The sequence below is a fragment of the Poeciliopsis prolifica genome, unplaced genomic scaffold (genome assembly GCF_027474105.1).
Source record: "Poeciliopsis prolifica strain line A6 unplaced genomic scaffold, Auburn_PproV2 SCAFFOLD021, whole genome shotgun sequence".
NCBI classification, from domain to species: Eukaryota; Metazoa; Chordata; class Actinopteri; order Cyprinodontiformes; family Poeciliidae; genus Poeciliopsis; species Poeciliopsis prolifica.
Genome location: NW_026562396.1, coordinates 6,284,891 through 6,306,084, shown reverse-complemented (window position 1 = coordinate 6,306,084; position 21,194 = coordinate 6,284,891). Strand labels below are relative to the sequence as shown.

General features: G+C 38.0%; 1 protein-coding gene across 1 annotated transcript in view; it reads right to left on the bottom strand.

Annotated features, from left to right (window-relative positions):
* The window catches only part of LOC129369534 (A disintegrin and metalloproteinase with thrombospondin motifs 7), a 119,458-nt gene that overhangs the window by 62,287 nt on the left and 35,977 nt on the right, over positions 1 to 21,194 (bottom strand). The window contains exons 8-9 of the mRNA XM_055045019.1: positions 17,361 to 17,504; positions 8,571 to 8,715 (exon numbers count right to left, since the gene is read on the bottom strand). Of these exons, the coding sequence (XP_054900994.1) occupies positions 8,571 to 8,715; positions 17,361 to 17,504 (289 nt within the window). The remainder of the gene's footprint in view (positions 1 to 8,570; positions 8,716 to 17,360; positions 17,505 to 21,194) is intronic.

The following is a 21,194-nucleotide window of genomic DNA, read 5'->3' as shown; positions in this document are numbered from 1 at the left end:
CATAATAAATGTAAAACTAATTTGGATTAAACTACAGTAACTAGATGGGATCAAAGCACAAAAACCCAGGCTTACTCATCAAGGTGTAAAGTTACTCCTAAACTGTTTTTTTAAAGCACCTATTATTTACGACTGACCATATTCTATAACAAATAATTAAGCCTCAATGTCAACAGTTTATTCAACAGAACTGCAAAAAAAAATTGGTTGGTTTTATACATTTTCTGATATCTAGTATACTTAAAAAAACAAAAGTCAGCAGCAGTACTGCTAGCACTTCCACCATGTAGTCCTCTAAACCATATTCCAGGTTGGAGAGACGGGGATTTTTGGAAAGACATTTGTGAGTGAAGGGAATCGGTAATAAATAGGATTTGCTTCACACAAGTGGAAGCAAAAATATATAAATATTTTAACCACGGAGACAGAATGGAGTGCTGGAATACTGAAATAAAAACCAACACTATTACTTGTGCGATACAGTGCCTGGTTTGGGAACTATCCATCATCTGTACCACTTTTTCCTTGATGAGAGAAAGACCCTGCACAGGTCACCAGTCCATCACAAAGCATGGCTTGGGAAGATCCGGGCCTTTTTGTCGGCTTCAACACTTTGGTTCTGCTGACATCTATAAGCTACAACCTTCCCTTGTGCACTGGAGCAGTTTTGAGCCAAGTCTGAAGTAACTGCTGATGCAAGTCTGATGACATTCTTCTTAATCTAAAAAAAGGTGGATTGCTTCCTCTGAAGCTGGAGGGATAAACTTCCCCACTGGCCTGGGAATGCCTTTGGGACCCCACAGATTTATCTGCAGAAGGATTTCTGGTTTTCCTTCCTGTATTTGTTACCAAAGATGACCCGACCTCTGACGAGCAGAAGACAAATAAATGATGGACAGAGTTCAGAAAATAAATCTACACGTCTTGCTCCTGTTTACCTCCAACTTAGCAGGCGGACTGCAGCGCAAGTCATTGATGCAGTAAGTTAAAAATACTGCAGCTGTCAAACTATTGCACAATTGATATATGAACAATATGTAAGAGCTGCGTCCAGCAGAATTATCCCCGCCGTCAATGCTACCAGTTATATTGGATGTCGACAAGAATACTAGTTTTATAAAAACTTGTGTCCCTGAAATAAAATACAAGGACGGATGATAAACGTTCACCTGTGATAAAGTTTATTCAGGTGACAAAAAAAAAAAAAGAAATCCTTGCATCATTTGCCAAAACGTCTACAGATAAAAGATGTTTGAAATAAAATTAAAAGTTTGTTATTCTTAACACTGGTCGATATTTAAGGTTCATGTCCATTAATAAATTACTTTGCACAAATGTGTTTATGTCACAACTAACTTTCAAACCAAGAACCTTGGACTTAATATACTTCTTTTTCCATGCTGTTGGCCTTTAAAAAGTTGATTCTTAAAAAGAATACAGTGTAAACATGCCACTATCTCAGAAATAAGGTTTTCTTTTAAAAGGAGATAAGAAGATAAGAAGAGACAACAAATAAACGGTTGGCAGCCAGAAGTTAATTAACTGCACGTAAACGGCGAATTGAAACTCCAACTTTGGTCACAAAAACAACCTTTACAGGTGATTGATTTACATTTTATACAGTCCTTGATCTTTGAGCAAGATATTATGTTTAGATCAGTTATTTTACTGGAAAAAAGTTGGGACATTACCGTATTTTACCACAAATTAAAGTTCTTCACACAACATCAAAATGACAAAGAAAATAAAAATAATAAAAAATTTTAGTTTTTAAAACAATAATATTGATAAATACCAATCAAATTTTAGCTTTGCTTGCTATTATTCATGTTTATTTTAAGTGTGCTCCATTTGATTTGTTCTTAATATTTATCCTGCCTCAATATTTGATGCAATACTGTAATTTTTCAGAGATTCGGCTTTGTAGCAACACCAATCAACTTGGTGGGAACAAAAAGATTTTGTTCCCCCCCAAAAATTAAAAAATAAAAATATTTTCTATCCAACATTTGTTCTGTTTCAAACCATAATTGTGTTCATGTTTTCAAAGAACCCAGCACACAAACTGATCAGATGCAAATGATGCAAATTTAAGCTATTTTAAAATTTCTCTATTTTTCAAACTTATCTGAGGATCATAAGCCAATTTCTGTGCAAAACAAAAATATTCACAGCAACTGTTCAACCCCTCCATAAAAACACTTGACTCTGTTGGGAACTCTGGGATTTGTTCATAAAAGTTTCAGTGCCTCTGCTAAAGACCATTGTAAATCTGTTCAAACCCTATATTAGCTTTATTGAAACAGTGCAGTAAAGCTCAGCTCTACTACGCAGCTCATGGAAGAATGTGATTAGTCTTAATTGGTTCTGTGTTAAAAACATCCGTTGTTCAAGCCCCAAATACTCTGTGTGCTTTATGTTTAAAGAAACTCTGGCACTGTGTTGAGATTTTACTGGGAAGAAGCTGTATTCGCACAAAAATCTCCAAAAAAACATTTAGTATAGCTTTAAGACAGCAAAAGGAGTCCACCTACAGAAGATTACCGTTTGCACTGACTCAATGTCAGCGGCATTCAGTCAAAGTTAATTTTCCATGACTGCTCTAATCGCTTATGCAATGACTAATCCAAGTTTGCACAACACACAACAAAAGATCTGAGGCTAAGTTGCAGAAAGAGTTTTAATTTAGTTTAAATCCAGGTCATGTCATATGATTCATAGGAGTTGGAGGCTCCATGTCGGGCCCAGATGAAGTAATTACAGATACAGGGGTAGCAACAAAGCCATAGGCTGTTTTCAAATCCACAGTGACTTTAAGGCGCAAGTAGGTCCCATTAGATCTTCCTGTCAGATGGTCAGAGAGCTTCAGAAACTCACATTACCCTCACTTTTCAGAAAGTAGAGAGAGGGATTATTGTAGAAAACATTGCATCCTCGTCAACCCCAAGCTGTGATTTAAAGACGCAGACTTGGTTGGAACATTCGGTCATTGTTTAAACTCATTCCTGGCACACATGTTTCTCTCATTTCCTGGAAGCACCAAGAAATGTTTCTGACACTCCATAACATCCTCCTCTTTACATCACGCCCTCTTCAAAATGCAAGCATACACAAGATGCAAAATGCCGCCTTGCCAATAAGCATCACTCCTTAAGCTTAATGTGTCCCTATTTTTGTTTCATATGTTCTCCTGAAAGAACACAGAGTTTTCTGTTAACACTGACAACAACTAAAGTATATAAAGTTCAACCATATTTTTTGGTCTAAAGTCACAGACAGTGAGTCACTGTTTCTGACAGATAGCAGGAATATCCAAACATTTATGGCATAGTCATTTGTATTCTTCTACTTGCCTAGTTGTGATTGATTTATCACAGATTTCCATCTATGATATTGGAGGAATAAACAACAGGGCTAGAAGCTCAAAGTTGTTTTTCTGTTCCCTTTCCCACAATTGCACTCAGTCAGATTGATATGTTTCTGTAATCTGTTCTGTCAAAGTCCCACGACCGCCGTCCTGTTGATATTTCTCAGGTTTCTACTTGTTCCTCTTTTAAGCATTGCTTTTGCCCTGGATTTTTAGAGCCTTTGCATCCTACTTGTTTGGATGTTTTGTCATCATCTGTCTCAGTCTGGATGTGGACGTCCCACTAAATCTTACAGTATCTCTGTTTCTCAACCACTATACAATGTTTGACAGAAATACTGGCAATCGTGCTTCATGCACATTGAATGTGGTGCCCTAGTTAAATTAAACCAATTCTCCATTGTCAAGTTTTACTATAACCATTTACAGTGTGGTTCAGCTCTCCCCCAGTTTACAGCAAGTTCTGCACTATTGTGGCTGTGGTCAACTCTGAATTATTGCAGCAAAAATGGAGAATCTCGTGGTTGTGGTTTTGATCGATATTTAATTTTGTCTTATTGAAATTCATTGCGGGTCCAAACATAAAGAAAACAGTCCAGGTCATCTCATTATTCAAGTGCATGTATAAATCATCATCTGTCATGGTAGCAATAGCAGAGCCAATGGATGAGAAAAAATTTAACAAGCTGATAAAAAAGGTTTTTTCTACGCTGGGTACTGATCTGGAGCCAAACAATCCAAGTGGGGAAAATGGATGTAAAAAATATGCAAAATGCCTTGTATCCTCTGAGCAGTACAGAACAAGTCGTTAGGGTTGAGTAAGCAATTTTACGGTCCAGCGTATTGAAAGAAGTGGATCCACTGACAGTTGGGCTCTCACTGGCCAAGCAAGGTTAAACTCAAATGCCTAACAAACGTGACGCATCGGTATGTTTTGTTTTTCTGTCCCCCAATTAATAGATTGTTGTGTTACTCCGATACACTGGACCTACAGCTGAAGAGAGCAGTGGTGCTTTACGGGCTGGTTCTATGGGTTACATTTACAACAGAAACCAATGAAATGGTGTGCCAAACTTCACCGAGCCATTCCAGACTGCTCAGTGGAAGCGAGATAATAGGCAACCCAGAGAATCCTCTTTATCTGCCCAACGGTGTCAGAGTATATTCTGTCAGAGGCTCCTTCACGTCTGCTGTTCACTGCGACAGGCGATATTGCCCACACACAGCAAGGACTATCTACGATTCCTCTTGGGACTAGAAAAGCGTGTTTTTTAGTTGAATATTTGAATCGAATTAAATTATTTCACTGAGCGCGTCTAGAGACAGTTTTATCCAGGATGTTTGTCTCTGATGCTCCCTATTCTCTAAGGCAGAACAAGAACTAGACTGACATCCTTCGGTTCTGACCTGGATCTTTCGTTTTCAGCAACCTATGGCTTCTCTCTTGTTATTTGGACCGTCTAATACACCGGTAACTGATGGCAGGTCTGAGCATTAAGCTTTTTTCCCCATCACAGAGTCATGGGTTTTCTGGTGACCCATTCACCCAGTCAGGTTTGTAGTTTCTGTGATTCCTCTTGTAACAGACCTTGATTCGTAAGGGTTCCTGACAGAGTGGGTCTCACCAGTCGCCATATTATTTTGCATTATAAATATTAAATCCGGTCCCACCACACTCCTTTCAGAAGAGACTGACCTCATACTGATGGTGACATACTTGTTGTCTAATGCAGGGTGTTTTTATTGAGGAAATAGTGACTCCATAATGTTGGACTCTTTTGCTATTAAGAAAAAGTCCCTTAGCTAGATTTAATCATCCATAAATAAAAAACGAGTAAATTGGTCAATTGCCAATTACTCGACGATTGGGCCTGTTGACAGATAGTGGTGAGTCTGTCCTCCCAGCTGAGTCAATCAAGCAGCAGAGGCTGTGCTATGAAGGCATAAACAGACAGAAACGCAGACATATACTGGAGATATTGCCCCACATTTTCATGAGAAACATATTCATGTTTGACTGTGTAAGTCAGAGTGAGGGACTTGTATAAGCATTCGTTTGTGTCAAAGTTACTACGGCGTAGAAATAGGTGAAAATGAACAAAGGACAGTCGCAGCCACCTCAATTATAGTCCAGTTTTTATTTCTTTGTTTATTAGAGTAGGCCTGAAGAGAAACAGCTCTGACAACAGCTGTTTTATTTCTTTAAGAAAAGGACTTCAGGGAGTTGTCTGCAATTGATAGCATAATATACTTTTTGCCATAGTATTGTAAGATATTCTAAATGACATAAATCACTTCCGATCTGAAAGTTTAGAATCATATGGCTATTTGAATGGCTGTAACAGTGTTAAATGTGTGATATGCTGATATGTTGATGTGGGTCGATAAAGGCGGGGAGTTACCTGGATGCAGGAGGGCAGAGCAGGAAGAGAGGAGAGGCTGCACATTTTTATGCATATTTATATAAATGTACTGAAATAGGGCCACAGACAAATACAACTGTTTGTTGTAAGAGGAGACATCACAATGTGGTGCGTGCGTTTTGTGTAATGATGGTGAAGCATCTTGTGTTCTTTAGCCCTCAGATAATCAAACCAAACCAGGTTGTGATTGCAGGTCAGAAAGCCTGGAGAATGAGACAAAGTTAGCAGTAAGAAAAAATAAACATTTGTCTCTTTATTGTATTTAAATGGAGAGCTGAAAGACCAGCACAAGTTGTGCATTTATTTGTCATAGCAGAACATTCTCTGTTCAAAAGGCTGTAATCTTGAGTTTGTGGGTAAATCAGAGGGATTGAGAAATCTCAATCTTCCTTCCATCTAAATTCAGAGGCGATTCCTGTTCTTCTCCACTTACTTGAATCTTTGCATATAAAGTTGCATGCCAAAGTATCTTTTTTTTCTCCTTCTAACAAAGTAAAAATTCATAAGAACCACTTTATTGTTTTTGGACAAAACATAAAACAGAAAAAGTTCAATTCTTGCTGTAATGCCGTTTGAAAATGTGATGCCACTATGGCATGAACTAGAAAACCAACTCTGAGAAATAAGCTTTAATGCAATCCTCTAATGAAATTAAAAAACAGATATTTTCTATATACTGTCGGGTTTAATCTTTAATTAAATGTTTCTCTTCAATTTGACTAATTTAGTTTCCATCATTATCCGTAACTCAGAGCCTAAGTTGCTCAGAGGAAGGCGGGGTTATGCTCTCAAAAAAGTCAAAGCTTGAAATTCTGGATAAGCCTGACACCTTTGAAATGGTAATTATTCACCAGTCTCTGTAGAAATGCACATACTGAAACTCCTACCACTTCTAATACAACACCACACCTGGTGTCTGGACAGACTGAATGCATGTCCAGCCTATAAGAATGTTATAGTGTTTCTTGGTCAGTACAACTTGTATAACTTTAAAAAGTTTTTCATTCTGTTGTTGTTTGGGCAGCTTGCCTTTATCGGAGCGCTAATATTTGAAAGGTCACAGGAAGCTTTGAAGCTCTTATCTGGACAAATGATTTTATGAAATGTAGTGAAGACGAAAAGCCACGCATTAACTTTGATGGACGAAAAGAGAGGATCAAGAGCTCCCACTTTTCATTTTCCTAAAGTAGAATAACAGGAATTATTAATGCTGATGCTCCGATCAGAAAAAAAATAAAAATACAAATCATGTCTCACCAGTGCCATGACTGAAAACATGTCAAATGTAGAGCTGTGAGGAAGCGGCACAACAATTCAAACGTTATTCATCCACGACAGAAAATGTGCCTTCAGTGCCAAAGAGTATTAAATTATAAACACACGAGAAAAAGACGCCTTGTTACACACATTCATGGCCCAATGCACCTTGGGGCTAACATTCGGTAAGCTGCAGTTTGCAATGAAGACTGGAAGTAGTTGATTTCTTGCCGATGTATGAAACTGAAATACTTTTGAAAAACTTAATTGGGAGGTTCCTTTACATTAGTAACTGCGAAGTCAGATTGTGTCTCCTTTTTCTCTCGACTTTAGTTTTTTTTTCTGCTGATGGAGAAGTATATTTCACACAAAGTTGCTGCGGTTTGCTCAGAGCAATCGGCTTAAAAAGAGCTAGAAAGTGAGGAAGGGAGTTTGTTTGATCATTTCTCTGCTGGCCTTTGCTTCTGTATCCTTGTCTGAATGTACAAAGTTAGATTTCCCTGAATACATCTCTTCTTCTAACGAACACAGGGTCGGTATCATTTCAACCAGTTCCAATACTAATAAGAGTAAAAAACTGTCAATACATTGGTTATTTGAAATTTTTACCTAAAAGTGTCTGTTGGTGCATGCGATCAAAATGTTTGATCAGAGACATAAAATAGTCTGCAACATCATAAAAGTTGGGAAAAAACATCTGTTTCATTAAAGTGCATAGGGTAACACAGAGACTTCTATATTACATCTCAATTAAACAGAATACTAATAAAAAGTATAGTTGTTTTAGTGACTCGTTTAAAAAAGGAAATCCATAAATATTTTACATACAAACTGTTACGTTTCAAAAGTTTTTTTTTTCCTCTTTATTTTGATAATTATGGCTTGCAGCTAATACCCAACACCCAGTCGTGACTCCTTTTTGAATAATTTACTGCATCATTGCAGCATGGAGGCGATTAGCCTGTGGCTGTGCTGAGAAAGTTCAGAATATTTCGACTCTGGCGATCGGGTCATCTGTGATGTCGGTCCTGATGTTGGTCCTATTCACAATGTCCAAGGGAATATATGGTTACTCACCAGGTTCTTGGTACTTTTTGCAAACACAAAACTCTACACTTTTTCCTCTCAATCAATTGAGGGGAAAATGTCGGCCAGCTGTTTTAAACAACAGCTGGCTTCTGTAGTAGGATACATAAATAATCTGCATTGATAACATTTTGGTTCAGTAATTTAAATTGTATTTAAAAAATGCATGTATATTTTTTGTTCAGTCTTTATGCATGTTGTTGTATAACCTAGATAAGTAAATGTTTTGACTAAGGAAAAAAAAAACAATTACAAACGGTGACAACACAAGCAGTTTGGGGTTTTGATTTGGTGTGAGTCATAATCAAAAATGAAAGAAATGGTTGCTTGAAATATATTGCTACTAGTCGTGGATCTATATTAAACAGAAAAGAATTGCAATTTACAAATTTATCAACATTTGTCTGCACTGTAGTTCACACACAGTTTCGTCTTACATCCATGTCATCGCAGAGGCGAGAGCCGGAGCCGTACTGCAGGCGACACTGATGGACCGCGCTGTACAGCACTCCAGGAAGCATCGAGGTCAGAGACAGCCTGTCCTTCACCGGGGCATCATCAAGACACCAACCCCAGCCACGACTGTGAGGGCAAAATGAAAAGAAAGAGTTCATTTTTTTATTATTATTATTATTAATTCGGAAAGTTTCGAAATGTCTCCTTTTCGAGGAATTTGCTTAACTCCGAAACTCTTTCGGCTTCCACTCTCTGCAGAGCAGCTTCCAGCCTGAAAACCTACGGAAATGCTTTATAAATTAAAGCAGCAGTCGTTTAAGAGTTTTCTATGAATTATTCAGGAATGCTTCAAAAGGTTCTCCTTGAATAAACAGCAAAAAAATTATGAAAACTATTTCTTCACCCGCAGGCAATTACATACGACACAAAACAAATGTCCTTTTCGAAACAATAAGTGGAAGATGCAAAAATGGAACAGAAAACCTCAAACTTTATTTTATTTTTTTTATTAAACTGTTTTATTTGGTGCGGCTCTGTAAAGTGACAGCGTTATAAAAAGTGTTTATATGAGTGAATTCACGTTTGTTTTACCAGTGGAGACACACAAATCCATTGTAAATTCAAACACAAAGTGCAGCTTGGTGCTGCTGGGTTTACATTACTGCCACTGGCAGATGGAGGCATTGAAGCAAAAATCACAGCAAAGCGCCAGGAACAGCGAGCAAAACAAGCTCACAGCTAAATATTAATGTAAATAATACGGATCACATCTTTTGCTACAAAGTCTGAATCAATTGCAAATTAATGCCCTCGTTGAGGGACGCAGTATTCAAAAGAAGTCTAAATACAGCCATGAGAAAGAAAGCAGAAAACATACGGCACGTCAAAACGGCAAAAAAATTCTTTCACTGACGAGTTAAGAGCAAGTTGACAAGAAACTAAATTGAATGTCTTGTCAAGATTCAATACCTGACAAAATGGTCTTTAACTGGATTGTTTAAATATTGGCATGTGTGTGACAGGACTCATGGTTGTCTGGACAGCGCTCTGACATGAAGGATCTATTCTGATTCCACCAAAAGTTAGCAAAGTCTTTGTGCTCCGTCAGCTTCCAGAGAAAACTGTGTGACTCTCCTGACTATCTGCATCCGCAATCAAATAGGTGCCGTTTATCTTAATCTGCTTTCATTACCTCCATAACCTAATAATCTATATACAAACAAACAAAGTTGGAGTGTTTTCAAGTACATGGATGGCAGCCTGAACAATTCATCACAAAGAACTCTTTCAAATTAATTGCATAGGAGGATCAGATAAATGGGGTAAATATGTGCCCAAACAAACAAACACCCTGTTTAGTTTCGGAGGCTTTCGACATCCATTAGTTTGTAATCTAGAAATACAATTGCTCTTATCTATATTATGTCTTGTGCAGAAGTATGTGGAAATGGATTTATATATATAAATGCCACTGTGCATTGCTGTTGTGGGACGCCTCCCTTTCCCATATGCCTTTCCAGTATTGTTCAGTCTCCAGCCTTTGTGGGTCTGCTCTGTTGTTATTACCCTGTCATTGAGAGTACACCTTAGCTGGTTGGGTGGAGAGGAATAGGAGAAAAACCAGGGCCTCAGGGAGGAACTGGAGAGGGCCTGGAAGGTGAAGACCACAGTGGTGCCTGTGGTCATCGGGGCCCTCGGGGCAGTTACCCCCATAAAGTATATATGGGGGTATATATTTTATATATATTATATATATATATATATATATATATATATATATATAATATAATATATATATAATATATATATAATATATATAAAACTGATGCAGATATTAAAAGAATGAGTTTCTGCATCATAACTATGAAATTGTACTGACTTGAGTTGTGTTTTCTGTAATCTCGTTTTAGTGTGAGGGAAGAAATGAGCCATTGAGAACTTGATTCTCCCCATTTTCAGATAAAACCTGAATAGCAATGCAAACTCTCACCAAAACCTGTAGGCTATGTTTTGACTTGCAGTTATTGAACATTTTCTTCATGGGTCCGAGGTATTGTGGCTGACCTGATGACAGTCGTTACAGGAGACGGAGCTGGTCGAGTCGCTGCTGCTGATATTCGTTCCTCAACAACAAAAAGTCTGCAATTCACTGTGGGTTATTATTTTTCAGCCATTCACTGTTAGCAAGTGGAAAAGATAAAATTGGCTCACAATCTGGGGACATATGCTGGATAAAATGACTGTGTCCCTTCCAGGTCTAAAACCTTAAAGAGAATAACTTTTGACATTTGTTAGATTAAAAAAACAAAAAAAACCCATTGTATTTTGGACAAATCAGTAGCAGAGTCTGAATTTAATGCCTGAAAGTGGTTTTTAAACAGGACATTTAAGGTCTTTTTTTGTTGCTTAATGCTACAATTCTCACAAGAATATTCCAGACATTCCTGGAAAAACAGCAGATCTCTCCCCACAATGTTTTTCTTTTACTCCTCACAATCTAACATTTGTTTTCTTCATCTGCTGCATGTCTGATGCAATAACCTGAGTCCTCCAACTCAGGTTATTAATGTTTCCGCCAAAGCAGACAGACAAGGCAGACGAAAAATGGTGCTGCGTGTCACAGGCTCTGTGGACAATAAGGCACTAGGATGTATGAATTAGACTCAAGATGTTTCAGTCAGACAAACTGTCTTAGTAAGGAGGTAGAAAGATTAGATTTCAAATTATGATTTTATCTTTTAAGAGAAAAAACATATCTGAACATGCAAGAACTTTCACCTTTGTCCAAACTGAACATTCTCCTGTGAATTTTTTTTTTAATGAAATAAAATAATTTTAACGAAGTAGCAACTCATGAGGCTGGGCTGTAGCATTCATAAAAAACAATCACCCAATTACTCTTAGATGTCTCGTCAATAATAATGTGTACCACTGTTCTCCATCTATATCCCTCAAATTACATTCATAATCAATGCATCACATTATAAAATATGTTTTAATTTGCATAGTGTGCGTGAATTTTCCAGGTCCTGGGGCAGTGAGAGGAAGAAGTTGTCCTTTATGGCCAGTCAGACGCTGGAATTTTGCAAATTAAAGGACGGCTCTGTTCTGTTCACGCTCAGCCATTCCATGCGATAATATCAGCCCTCCGCTCAGCATGGCCTCCTACGCTCCTGATGAAACGACACCTCCAGATCAAACCTCCTTGTTAGCATGAGTTGTGGGGCCTGTCCTGCACCGAGTGGCACAGACCGAGCAGAGAAAAGGAAGGCGAATGCACTGCAGAGTGGAAAGATGTGAAAATATAAGTTACAGACCCCCTGTTTGCTGTCAAAAGCCATTGTTTATTGATCAGCATCCTGCAACCATTCCTGCTCTGGAAGATGGTATATTCAAAAAGCACAACCAAACTCTGAAAAAGATGTTCGGAGTTTACAAAGAGCCAACCCAGTCACACTGTTTCGATCAACTCCTGCAGACTATGGCTGTGACAAATATTTTTGTACGGGTCTGTTTTTTGTTGTTTTTTTTTTTTGTTAGACACACATTCATTCTCTTGTTTAAGCTTCTGATAACTATTTTTAAAAGTTTTCAATGCATTGAAAAGCTATATCTGCCCCCAAAGAGCAAAAACCTCCAGGATGTCAAGAATGCAGAGGAAAAAGAAAAACCTGAAGGCGTTATATTTCCTGAAGGCAACGTCTTAGCCAGCCAAGCAGCCAAGAGATGGAATCTGACCTTTGCTGGCAGGTGTGGAAACAAGCATCTGGAGAACCCATCCTAACTGCAAAGACCAAGGAGATCAAACCAAATGTGCCGAATTAAAGTAAATTGTCCTGTCGATTTTCTGTGAGTCTACTGCAATCTGACCTATTTTTAAATGAGTTTAAAACACCAAAATTATACTTTAAGACTGAAAGACTTTTTGTATATTTTAGGTTCATAATCAGCTTGAACTATTTCAGCCCAGAATTATTTTTTCTGTTTTGTCCAGTAGTTGTTTAGCTCTACTTTCATTTGTCATCAATTTTTAGCTAAGCAGTTGCAGTCAAATAGTTTACAATGTATTTGATTCTAGGTTATGGTTCATGTCGAAATTGATCGTTTTACTCAAAAATATTTAATTAATCCCACAAAAACAGAATTCTTCATTTTCCACGTACAAGCGTTAGAGAGAGAGCTAATCCTTCAGAGAAATTTCGGACAGATTATGAGATTGTTCTATTCATGTATTCTTGTCAGAAAATTTTTCTCTAATGTAATTTTTTTCATATCACTGTACGTCAAATGTCAAAGAAATGTGTAAAAGGCCTTTTCTTTACACAGATATTCAATTAAAGCAAGTTTCACATGTAGGTTCAGCATTAAAATACACAAGAAAAAACTTATTCTCACTACCAAATATTTCACAAATACAATGTTGAGCGTAATGAACAGATTTCTTAAGCTGTGTTTCCCAAGTATTTCTGTCTGTTCCAAATAAAACATTATTCCAAATAGCTCAACAAAATCCTCAGACAAGGAGCTTTTGTGACTCCCACATGTGTAAATATTACCCTGCGACTCTGTTCTCCACCTCTTACCATGGAGTGAAGAGCTACCATGCTGTCAAATAGCTGTGCAGCCTCTGAATGAATTCCAGATGCTTAGAGCTGAGAAACTGGGGCAACGATCCCGAATCATTTCAGACAGTCGACACTTGTGCGATGGAAGCCAGAATCAGAACTTTGATGTCAGCAGCTGACTGTATAGCTGACAGAGATACAAACTGTTCCCTGTAAAAATAGATAAGCAAGCGGAAACATACTCTGGATGCTCGGCTTTAGTCGCTCCTATGAGGCGAAGAACAAATGCAGCATTAAACAGATTGCGCTATTTAAACAGACTGACTCTACAATCAGTTTTTGACCAACAAAGCCTGAAGAACTGATAACATTCAGTTAATCACCAGCAGTTTGCAAACCCAGGATGATTTTCTTCCCTTTTTTAATGAAAAACAACAGAAGTTAGAAAGTATGACAAAACTTTGACCTCCTTTTATGTGACTCACAGACTATCTTTAGAGCTTTTACGAGCTAAATGCAGAACAGTCCAAAGGGGCATTAATCTGGTTTAAACTGGTAACTTTTTGAAGCCTCTTGATTATTTAGAATAACTGAGTAGAATAACATGCTCACTCTTAGATAGAGTGAGCATGACAACGTGAATTTGTGCATTTGTCTGATTCAACTTGTGCAAAGGTTTCCACATCTATCAGACGATGTCCTTTGCCTGGAACCCGGCTGTATTTTTGGACGCTCATTGGGGAATTTCTCCAGGTTTAGACGTCGCTGCACCACCATTTAAACTGAGACCCTTTTTGAAAAAGGGTCAGAGAAAACTGACTCCAAACAACAGTGATTTCAGTTTTCACAGAAAACTGACATCTTAACTTTGGTTTAACAACCTAAAGTGATTTGCACAACAAGAACATTTTGTTTAACCTCTCTGCAGCTTATCGCTTCAGGTTCATCGTACGCATAATTTACGGCAGATTTGACCTCAAAGAGGTTGACGGCAGAAATCAAATATGCACAAAGTTTTGAAGATTCTCTTGATGTTTTGTGAACCACAGTTGTAAAAGACTATAAAATATAATTATTTTGTCTATGCGTCAAAAATCTTGCATTAACGTTGAGAAGTTTACTTCAGTTAGAGAAGATAAAAATAACTATACAAACCTACAATTTTTTATTGTATAGTAAATTATCTGAAGACTCAAACAAATACCTAATTGAATCCAAGCAAAAAAACAAAAAACAAAAAAAAAAACGCCTGAGTGAAAGAAAAGCCTCCTTATTCCCTTTATCAAATGAGCTACAGAGGAAATGAAGCCTGCAGAGATTTCACCCGAATTAATTTCAAGCAATGTACCAGCAGGAGTCCCTGAACCCCTGCTGAGTGACATCCATGCTGCTCTGTTTTGAAAGCTGTAGACCTCAATTATACATCATTTTATGCTACAACGCTCACAAGTAAAAGGCTTTAAGATATCAGAGCCACAGTGGGAACATTTAGCAGCAACAATGGTTTATGAGGACAGGATGTGCATAAATAAGGTTTTGCACTTTCTGTCGTCTACAGGGGGACGTACTTGTTGAGTCATGAGGAAGTATCAAAGTGCTATTTTTACCAAAGGATTCGAAGGCAGTTGTCAATGTTTTGTAGTAAACAAGAGGATGAGTGTTCAGAGAGCAAACTTGGAAGTATCATCCGTAACTCTGTGTAAAAGCAGACTTTTTATTTCACAACATGAATGGATGAACATGTCAGCTAAGGTGTAAAACATAGGCACCATTTCACAGGTTCATCTAATTCAGGTGGCAATAGTTCAGTTTTTACAAAAATGCACGATAATTTCAGTAGTTTTGTTATTAGATGTTCTTAGATTCTGACAAATATTTGTGTATTTGGGGGGGGGGACCTCGTGTCTTTGTTGTATTTTGTGTCACCACACAGAGATTGTTTTTACATCTAAGAATTATGAAAAGTTCATTGGTTCCAATGAATGTTTGGAACACAGCAAGCATGGATCACGCTGGTTTTCACGACTCATTTCAAACCGTGCTGATACAATTCAAAAACATCAAGTGCATCCAGCTTGTGTGGGTGCGTGTGTGTGTGGGCGTGTGTGTGTGTGCGTGTGTGTGTATGCACAGAAAAACGAACTCATTTAGTCCTCCCTTACTGTGTAGTTTATAAGCTGCACTGGCTCTAGATGAGTATTTACTGTGAGCTGTTGCAATTGGTGTCAATATTGTTAGTTTTCTTATATTTATATTTCAGAAGTATTTCTGTAAAAGCAAGATGTCTAAAGTTTGGGATCCCTAAAAAGTCATTGCACTCCAAAATTTACTTGGAGAAGTGCAGCCATCTTTTGATTTAGTTTTCGCCCGAAGCAATAGCCCGTTACATTCCCTTAGCAGCTGAAAAACTCCAGTTATTGGTGAACCTATGGGGAAAGAGATGGAGGTAACCTGCAGGGAAACAAGCTGCTACACTCCCTATTTGCCAGGAAGAGAAATCCTGAACATCAGAAACAGAAAGTTGCCACATTTCTTCTCTTTCCTTTTGGATGATCTATTGATGACTTTTTGGTGTGTTTGTTAATTCGCACCGACTCCCACAGACAGAGCCCACACACTCAGTCACAGAAACTTAAAGATGCCATAGGAACCATGTCGTTTATAGGTTATCAGCAGTGGTGGAGTTAAAAGGGTTCAATGCAAAATATTTGAATAATTGTTTTAATTGAAATAAGCTCTGCTGCAACTTATAGAAAAAAGTAGTGTGTCAATATTTGTGTGGTGTCCTAAAGCTGAAGGCTTTTTTAAGATACCTCTTAAAAAAATTAATTAAGTTCAAATATTTCTCAAAGACGTGTGAAAGACTCACAGCGACGTTTTTTTAATGAGGGAATAAGATTAGAACACGATATAAAGCTCAAAAAGTCGATTTCACATCATGCCCCACTTCAAATTAGGTACATTAGAAGGCAGATGTCTGCAGCAAGAAAGCAATCCACAAAGATATCAAGCAATTTATTCCACAACTTCAGTTACAAATACAAAATTAAGCGGAAATATTGAGCAGACTTTAGAAACCTATGAAATAGTTTAGTATAAAGCATGATTTGGGGGATAATGGTACCTGTAATAAGATTTGTGTGCACTCTCCACAATGTTGCTCAAATTAGATTTCTACCCATCGGTCCACATGAGCTGTTTTTTTAAATCCCAAAGGTTCTGGGGATCCATTCCATGCAACCCGATCTTTACTTCTTTCCATAGATTTCCAGCTGGATGCCACTCATATGGTTAAGTGAGCTACACTAGCGGTTTTAGTTTATTTCTTTAAGACTAATTAAAAGTTTCTTTGGCTGCATGTGTGGGACTACTGCCCAGAAACACATCCGTCTACTTTGAATTTCTCATTTTGTTTTATGAATGCCCATATGCTGCATCATAACTCACATAAATTTAAATTTAGGCATGGTTATTTTAGTGGGCGTGAAGAAACTTCCTTTCTCCAAACATGACGTGCGCAAAGATATCAAAAATACTTCGGCCAAGATCATTTGAGCTGAATATTTTCTGCCAGCTTGTCAAAATCTTCTGCACAGACTTTGAAAAGTTAGATGTGAGATGTTGGAGATGGCGAGTGTGAGAAAAATACCAGAGGCAGAGTAGATATCAAGAACTTTTCTAAGGCGTTACCCTAAACAGACAAGTTGAGAAGTGATGCATGGTTCCCCACGGTGTGCATTCAAGACGTGCTTGAAGAAGGAAAGTGCAGGACTACACAGAAGGTTAAAGGATGAAGTAATGATGGATATGAAGAGGATTTGTGTGACTTAATGTTAGGGAGAGAGTGAGATAAATTTATATGACAAGGTGAAGAAAGGAGGTAAAAGCAACTTATCTGTCCCATCAAAGCTGAGATAATGTTTGAAATGCTATATTAGTTTTCATGTCTTTTTTGTTTTATTTTGCACAATACTGATTACAACAGTTATTCACTGGTACCAGCCCCTACTTTCACTACCTGCTTCACCGGGGTGGCGAGCACGCAGACTCGATGTCAGAAGACTGTCAGTCATATAGGCTCTAGTGGAAAAGGGTTGTAAAACAGCCCGGTGTGATTTAACATGGGTGAAAGAGAAAAACATTTTGAATCACAAAACCTTGCATATTGAGACAGCTGTGTGGTCAGACATTTAAAGCAGCACTCACTCTAGGAAGCGGGTGATATACTGACGGCTGCAGCGGGACCACCGGGGCAGGAAGGTGCCGTACAGGAGCTGTGGAGACATGACGAAAGGTCGTTTCCCAATGGGTTCACAGTCATTACCGTTGCCATCATGCTGAATCCCAAAGCTGCGACATAAAAGCAAATCCCACAAAAGGGGAAATTAATGTGAGTGGGCATGGCATGCAGTACATACATCAACATAAAGCTACTTTTAGCAACAAAGGAGACACGTGGGTCTGTCTGTCTGCAAACTGTTTGGATTCTGCAGCTTTGAAGTTAATGTTTAATGTTCAACTCATTCACTGTGGGAGCAGCAGTATTGACTCAGAAAGCCGCTGCAACAAATAAAATCTGTGCAACCCGGTGATAAACACGGGCCTATTTGTTCTTCACTTTGTTAGTTGCAGCTCGCTTCTATCGAAAGACTCTCCAGAAAATAAAGGTTGCCGTCACATTACAGGTACGGCGGCGCTGTGCTCTTCTTGAGGATAAAAGCGCAGCAACATGAATACTCCCTTCAGAATGAAGTTCAGCCCGGCGTATCTACGGGTTTTCTAAAGATGCTCCTTGAAAGGAAATTCTAAATATATGCGGAAAAGCCAACTCCTCTCACCCTAGTGCATATGTTTCATAATCTTTAGCAATTCTTACCAGTCTCACAAGATTAATTTATTTTCATTTAGGCGCTTTATCACCTGGCGCACAGCTTGCTTTGATATTCAGACTTTGTAGTGAATTACTGCAGAGGAGAAACCAGGTGAATTTCCCTGGTTGCTCGGCTGCATGCATACTACACAAAGCTTCCAATTCAGGGAGCAAAATTGTTTTATTAGTATTTAAATGCAGCATACTATTGAACTAACACCTGTCACAGTTTAAAACTTGGGCCGAGTGAATTAACTGTTGCACGAAGGAGCCGAGATGCAAGGAAGCGTCTGTGAGGTGAATAGGAAAGTGTTTAATGATTGTTGGAATCTAATTAGAAAGGCTGAGAAGGACATCATCACAACACATTGATTACTGTTAGATACTTCACTTAATTCAAACTTCAATTTCTGCATTTTCCCTGCCCAGCTCTTTATTCTGAAATCAATACTAAGAGTTTGAGGCAGTTTCTAATCCACCGAGAAAGCCAGAAGCTTTGAAAGATCGAGCGCTGCACAGGTTCACTGGTAGAAAAGGTTTTTGAAAGACTGACCCCTAAATGCAGTGTAACTTTAAGAATGCTCAGACATTTCCTTTTAGGGTTTATTGCCACATTCCAGAAAGGTTCCTACACACACACGCACGCACGCACACACACACACAATGTTACCTTCAGTCATTTTAAGAATTCTCTATATATCAAACATAACTTAAAATTTCAATTTCACACCACGAGGTGTTTGCTAATCGCTGTTGTTGCTAATATACAGGAGCTGTGCAGACGAGGTATAGGGGAAGGTGCTGTGTTAGGCAGAAAGTAAATTTTGGATAAATAGGCGGTGCTTGGTACGTCTGAATGGCTCCTATGGGTTCAAGGATTTCTTAAACATTCATAGAAGAACCAAAGCAACACTAGACAAGTCTTTGATGAAGGGATAACATTATTTATAACATGAACACGTTACATAATACCCCCTGCTCAATATTTTGCAAAGATAGAAAACAACAAAGTAAATAGTAGACAATAAATATCCATATTTATGCCACGACTTGAAAGGAAATTCACCTTCCCCTAAATGTCTGGAAGCAACACTGACTTGCAGACTCTGTACCATTTTCATTTGGCCCCTCAGCAATTTAATTAGCTCACGTTTTCAAAACAGCGACTGGTTAAATGAGATGACGGTGATGTAACAGGTAAAATGCGAAAGTTATTCATTTTGAAGCGAATGGGCAGAACAGCTTTTGCAAGCTCTCACTTCTTTCTACTCTGATGAAAACAGCGCACCCTAATGAAACGACTCATTTTGCACACAAATACAGCTGACATGTCACCTACATTTTTTAATCCGACTTTCTTTACAGTGTAAATAAATGTCTGTTTTTCTAATACCCCATCAGATTGTCTAATTATAATGAAATAAATGTAAAATATACATGAACATGACTGGCCTCACTGGGATTTCAGCTGTAAAACATAATACGACAAGCAGAAGAAGAAAGGAGAAGAGGAGCCAAGAGGCAAACAGATGTTAACAGGTTGACAGCGTAGCGCAATTACATCGTCTTTTGAAGCACCATCACAACTAATGAAAACACTCTTCACCTTTGTTAATGTTAACGGTAAATATGTGTAGATTCAGGAAAATGGATGTCAATAAACAAAAACTTTGGCGGTTATTCAATGTAGTTGACAGGACATTTTTCAGAGACCAGAACAGAGCAGCAATTAGGAAGATGGAGTGTGTTTAGGGCGGATGTAATATGAACAGCAGTGAGCAGCAAAAACGCATTCTGCTGCTCACTGCTGAGAGTGTTGGGCACATCCACACACTGCCAGGTTTTTGATGTTGTAATATGACTAATTTATTCCACACAGTTGAAAACAGGGTTCTGCAAAAGGTCTGCGATTTTGAGAAATCTTGTTTGTGAAAAAAAATGGATTAATTAAGTTAATTAATTACAGACACCGAGATCCACAATATAATTCGCTTGGTTTGTCTTGTCATATTAAAACACACTTCAACTCACAGAATCACATATTGGCTTACGCTCAAATTTCTGAATTGACTTGCATCTCAATAGACTGGATCATCTGATACTACATACATATTTTATTTCATTTCTGGATATGAAATGAAAGATTAACATATATATATAGGGATCTTCATTAGGGATTTACAAAGGATATTTTAATAAAGCATTTATATTCTGTCAGAATCAAGATTTGTTTTTTCTTGATATTTTTAGCTTGAGGTAAGGTAATAAACATTTTCCATATAAACACAGTTGGCAGCTACCCCATTAACCTTGTTTTACTATCTGATGGGTTATGAAATGAACCCATCAGATAGTAAAACAAAAGTTTTTTTGTACACAACAGGCAGCAGGTGTCATAATGTTCTCAGGAACCACAGACGGCCCAAAGGGGAAATGAGAATCTAAGCCGAACCGATCGTAGCTCAGTGTTTTTACCTTTTTCTTTGCAAGAAAGCTTCTTGTACCGTCACACTTTCAACCTCTGAATAACAGTCTTTGACTGTGAGCCCACTGGAGAATTGATGAATACATTTTCCCTTTTTAGAAAGGCCCAGCATTCACAACTGACTTCTGTCAATCCAAGACTTGGTATCACATTTGACAAACATCCCCAAGATACACAGAACTAACCGTGAGGCTGGAGCGGGGAAAAAAAGGCTCCTTCTTAACATAATCAAAGGGAAAGTGCTGAAGGTGACTTTGAGTAAAGTTTATTGTGGCGATCCAACCGCACCAGGACTTTTGCACAACAATCAAGTGGGAGGGAGAGAGACTGAAGGTCATTTTATTATGAAGACAATGCAAAGAGTCAGGCTCATAAAGTACAGCCAACGTTTTATTTAATCAAGGTTTCATATAACTAATTTAAATCAAAATGTAGTTGAGCAGATAATTGGTTCATACTTTATTACCAGTTTGTGCATAGCCACTGTATAATTAAATTAATGATGCATTAATGAAAAGTATTCATGTAAACAATGTTGTAATCTTTAGTGCATTGCTGTTGTCACTGGGTAGTTTCTGCTTTAGGACAACAACAAAAAAACAAACCCAATCTGAATTAATGTCATAAAATCTAATGAAGCAACAAGGAAAACACTCAGCAAAATAAAGTGGAATACATAGAAATG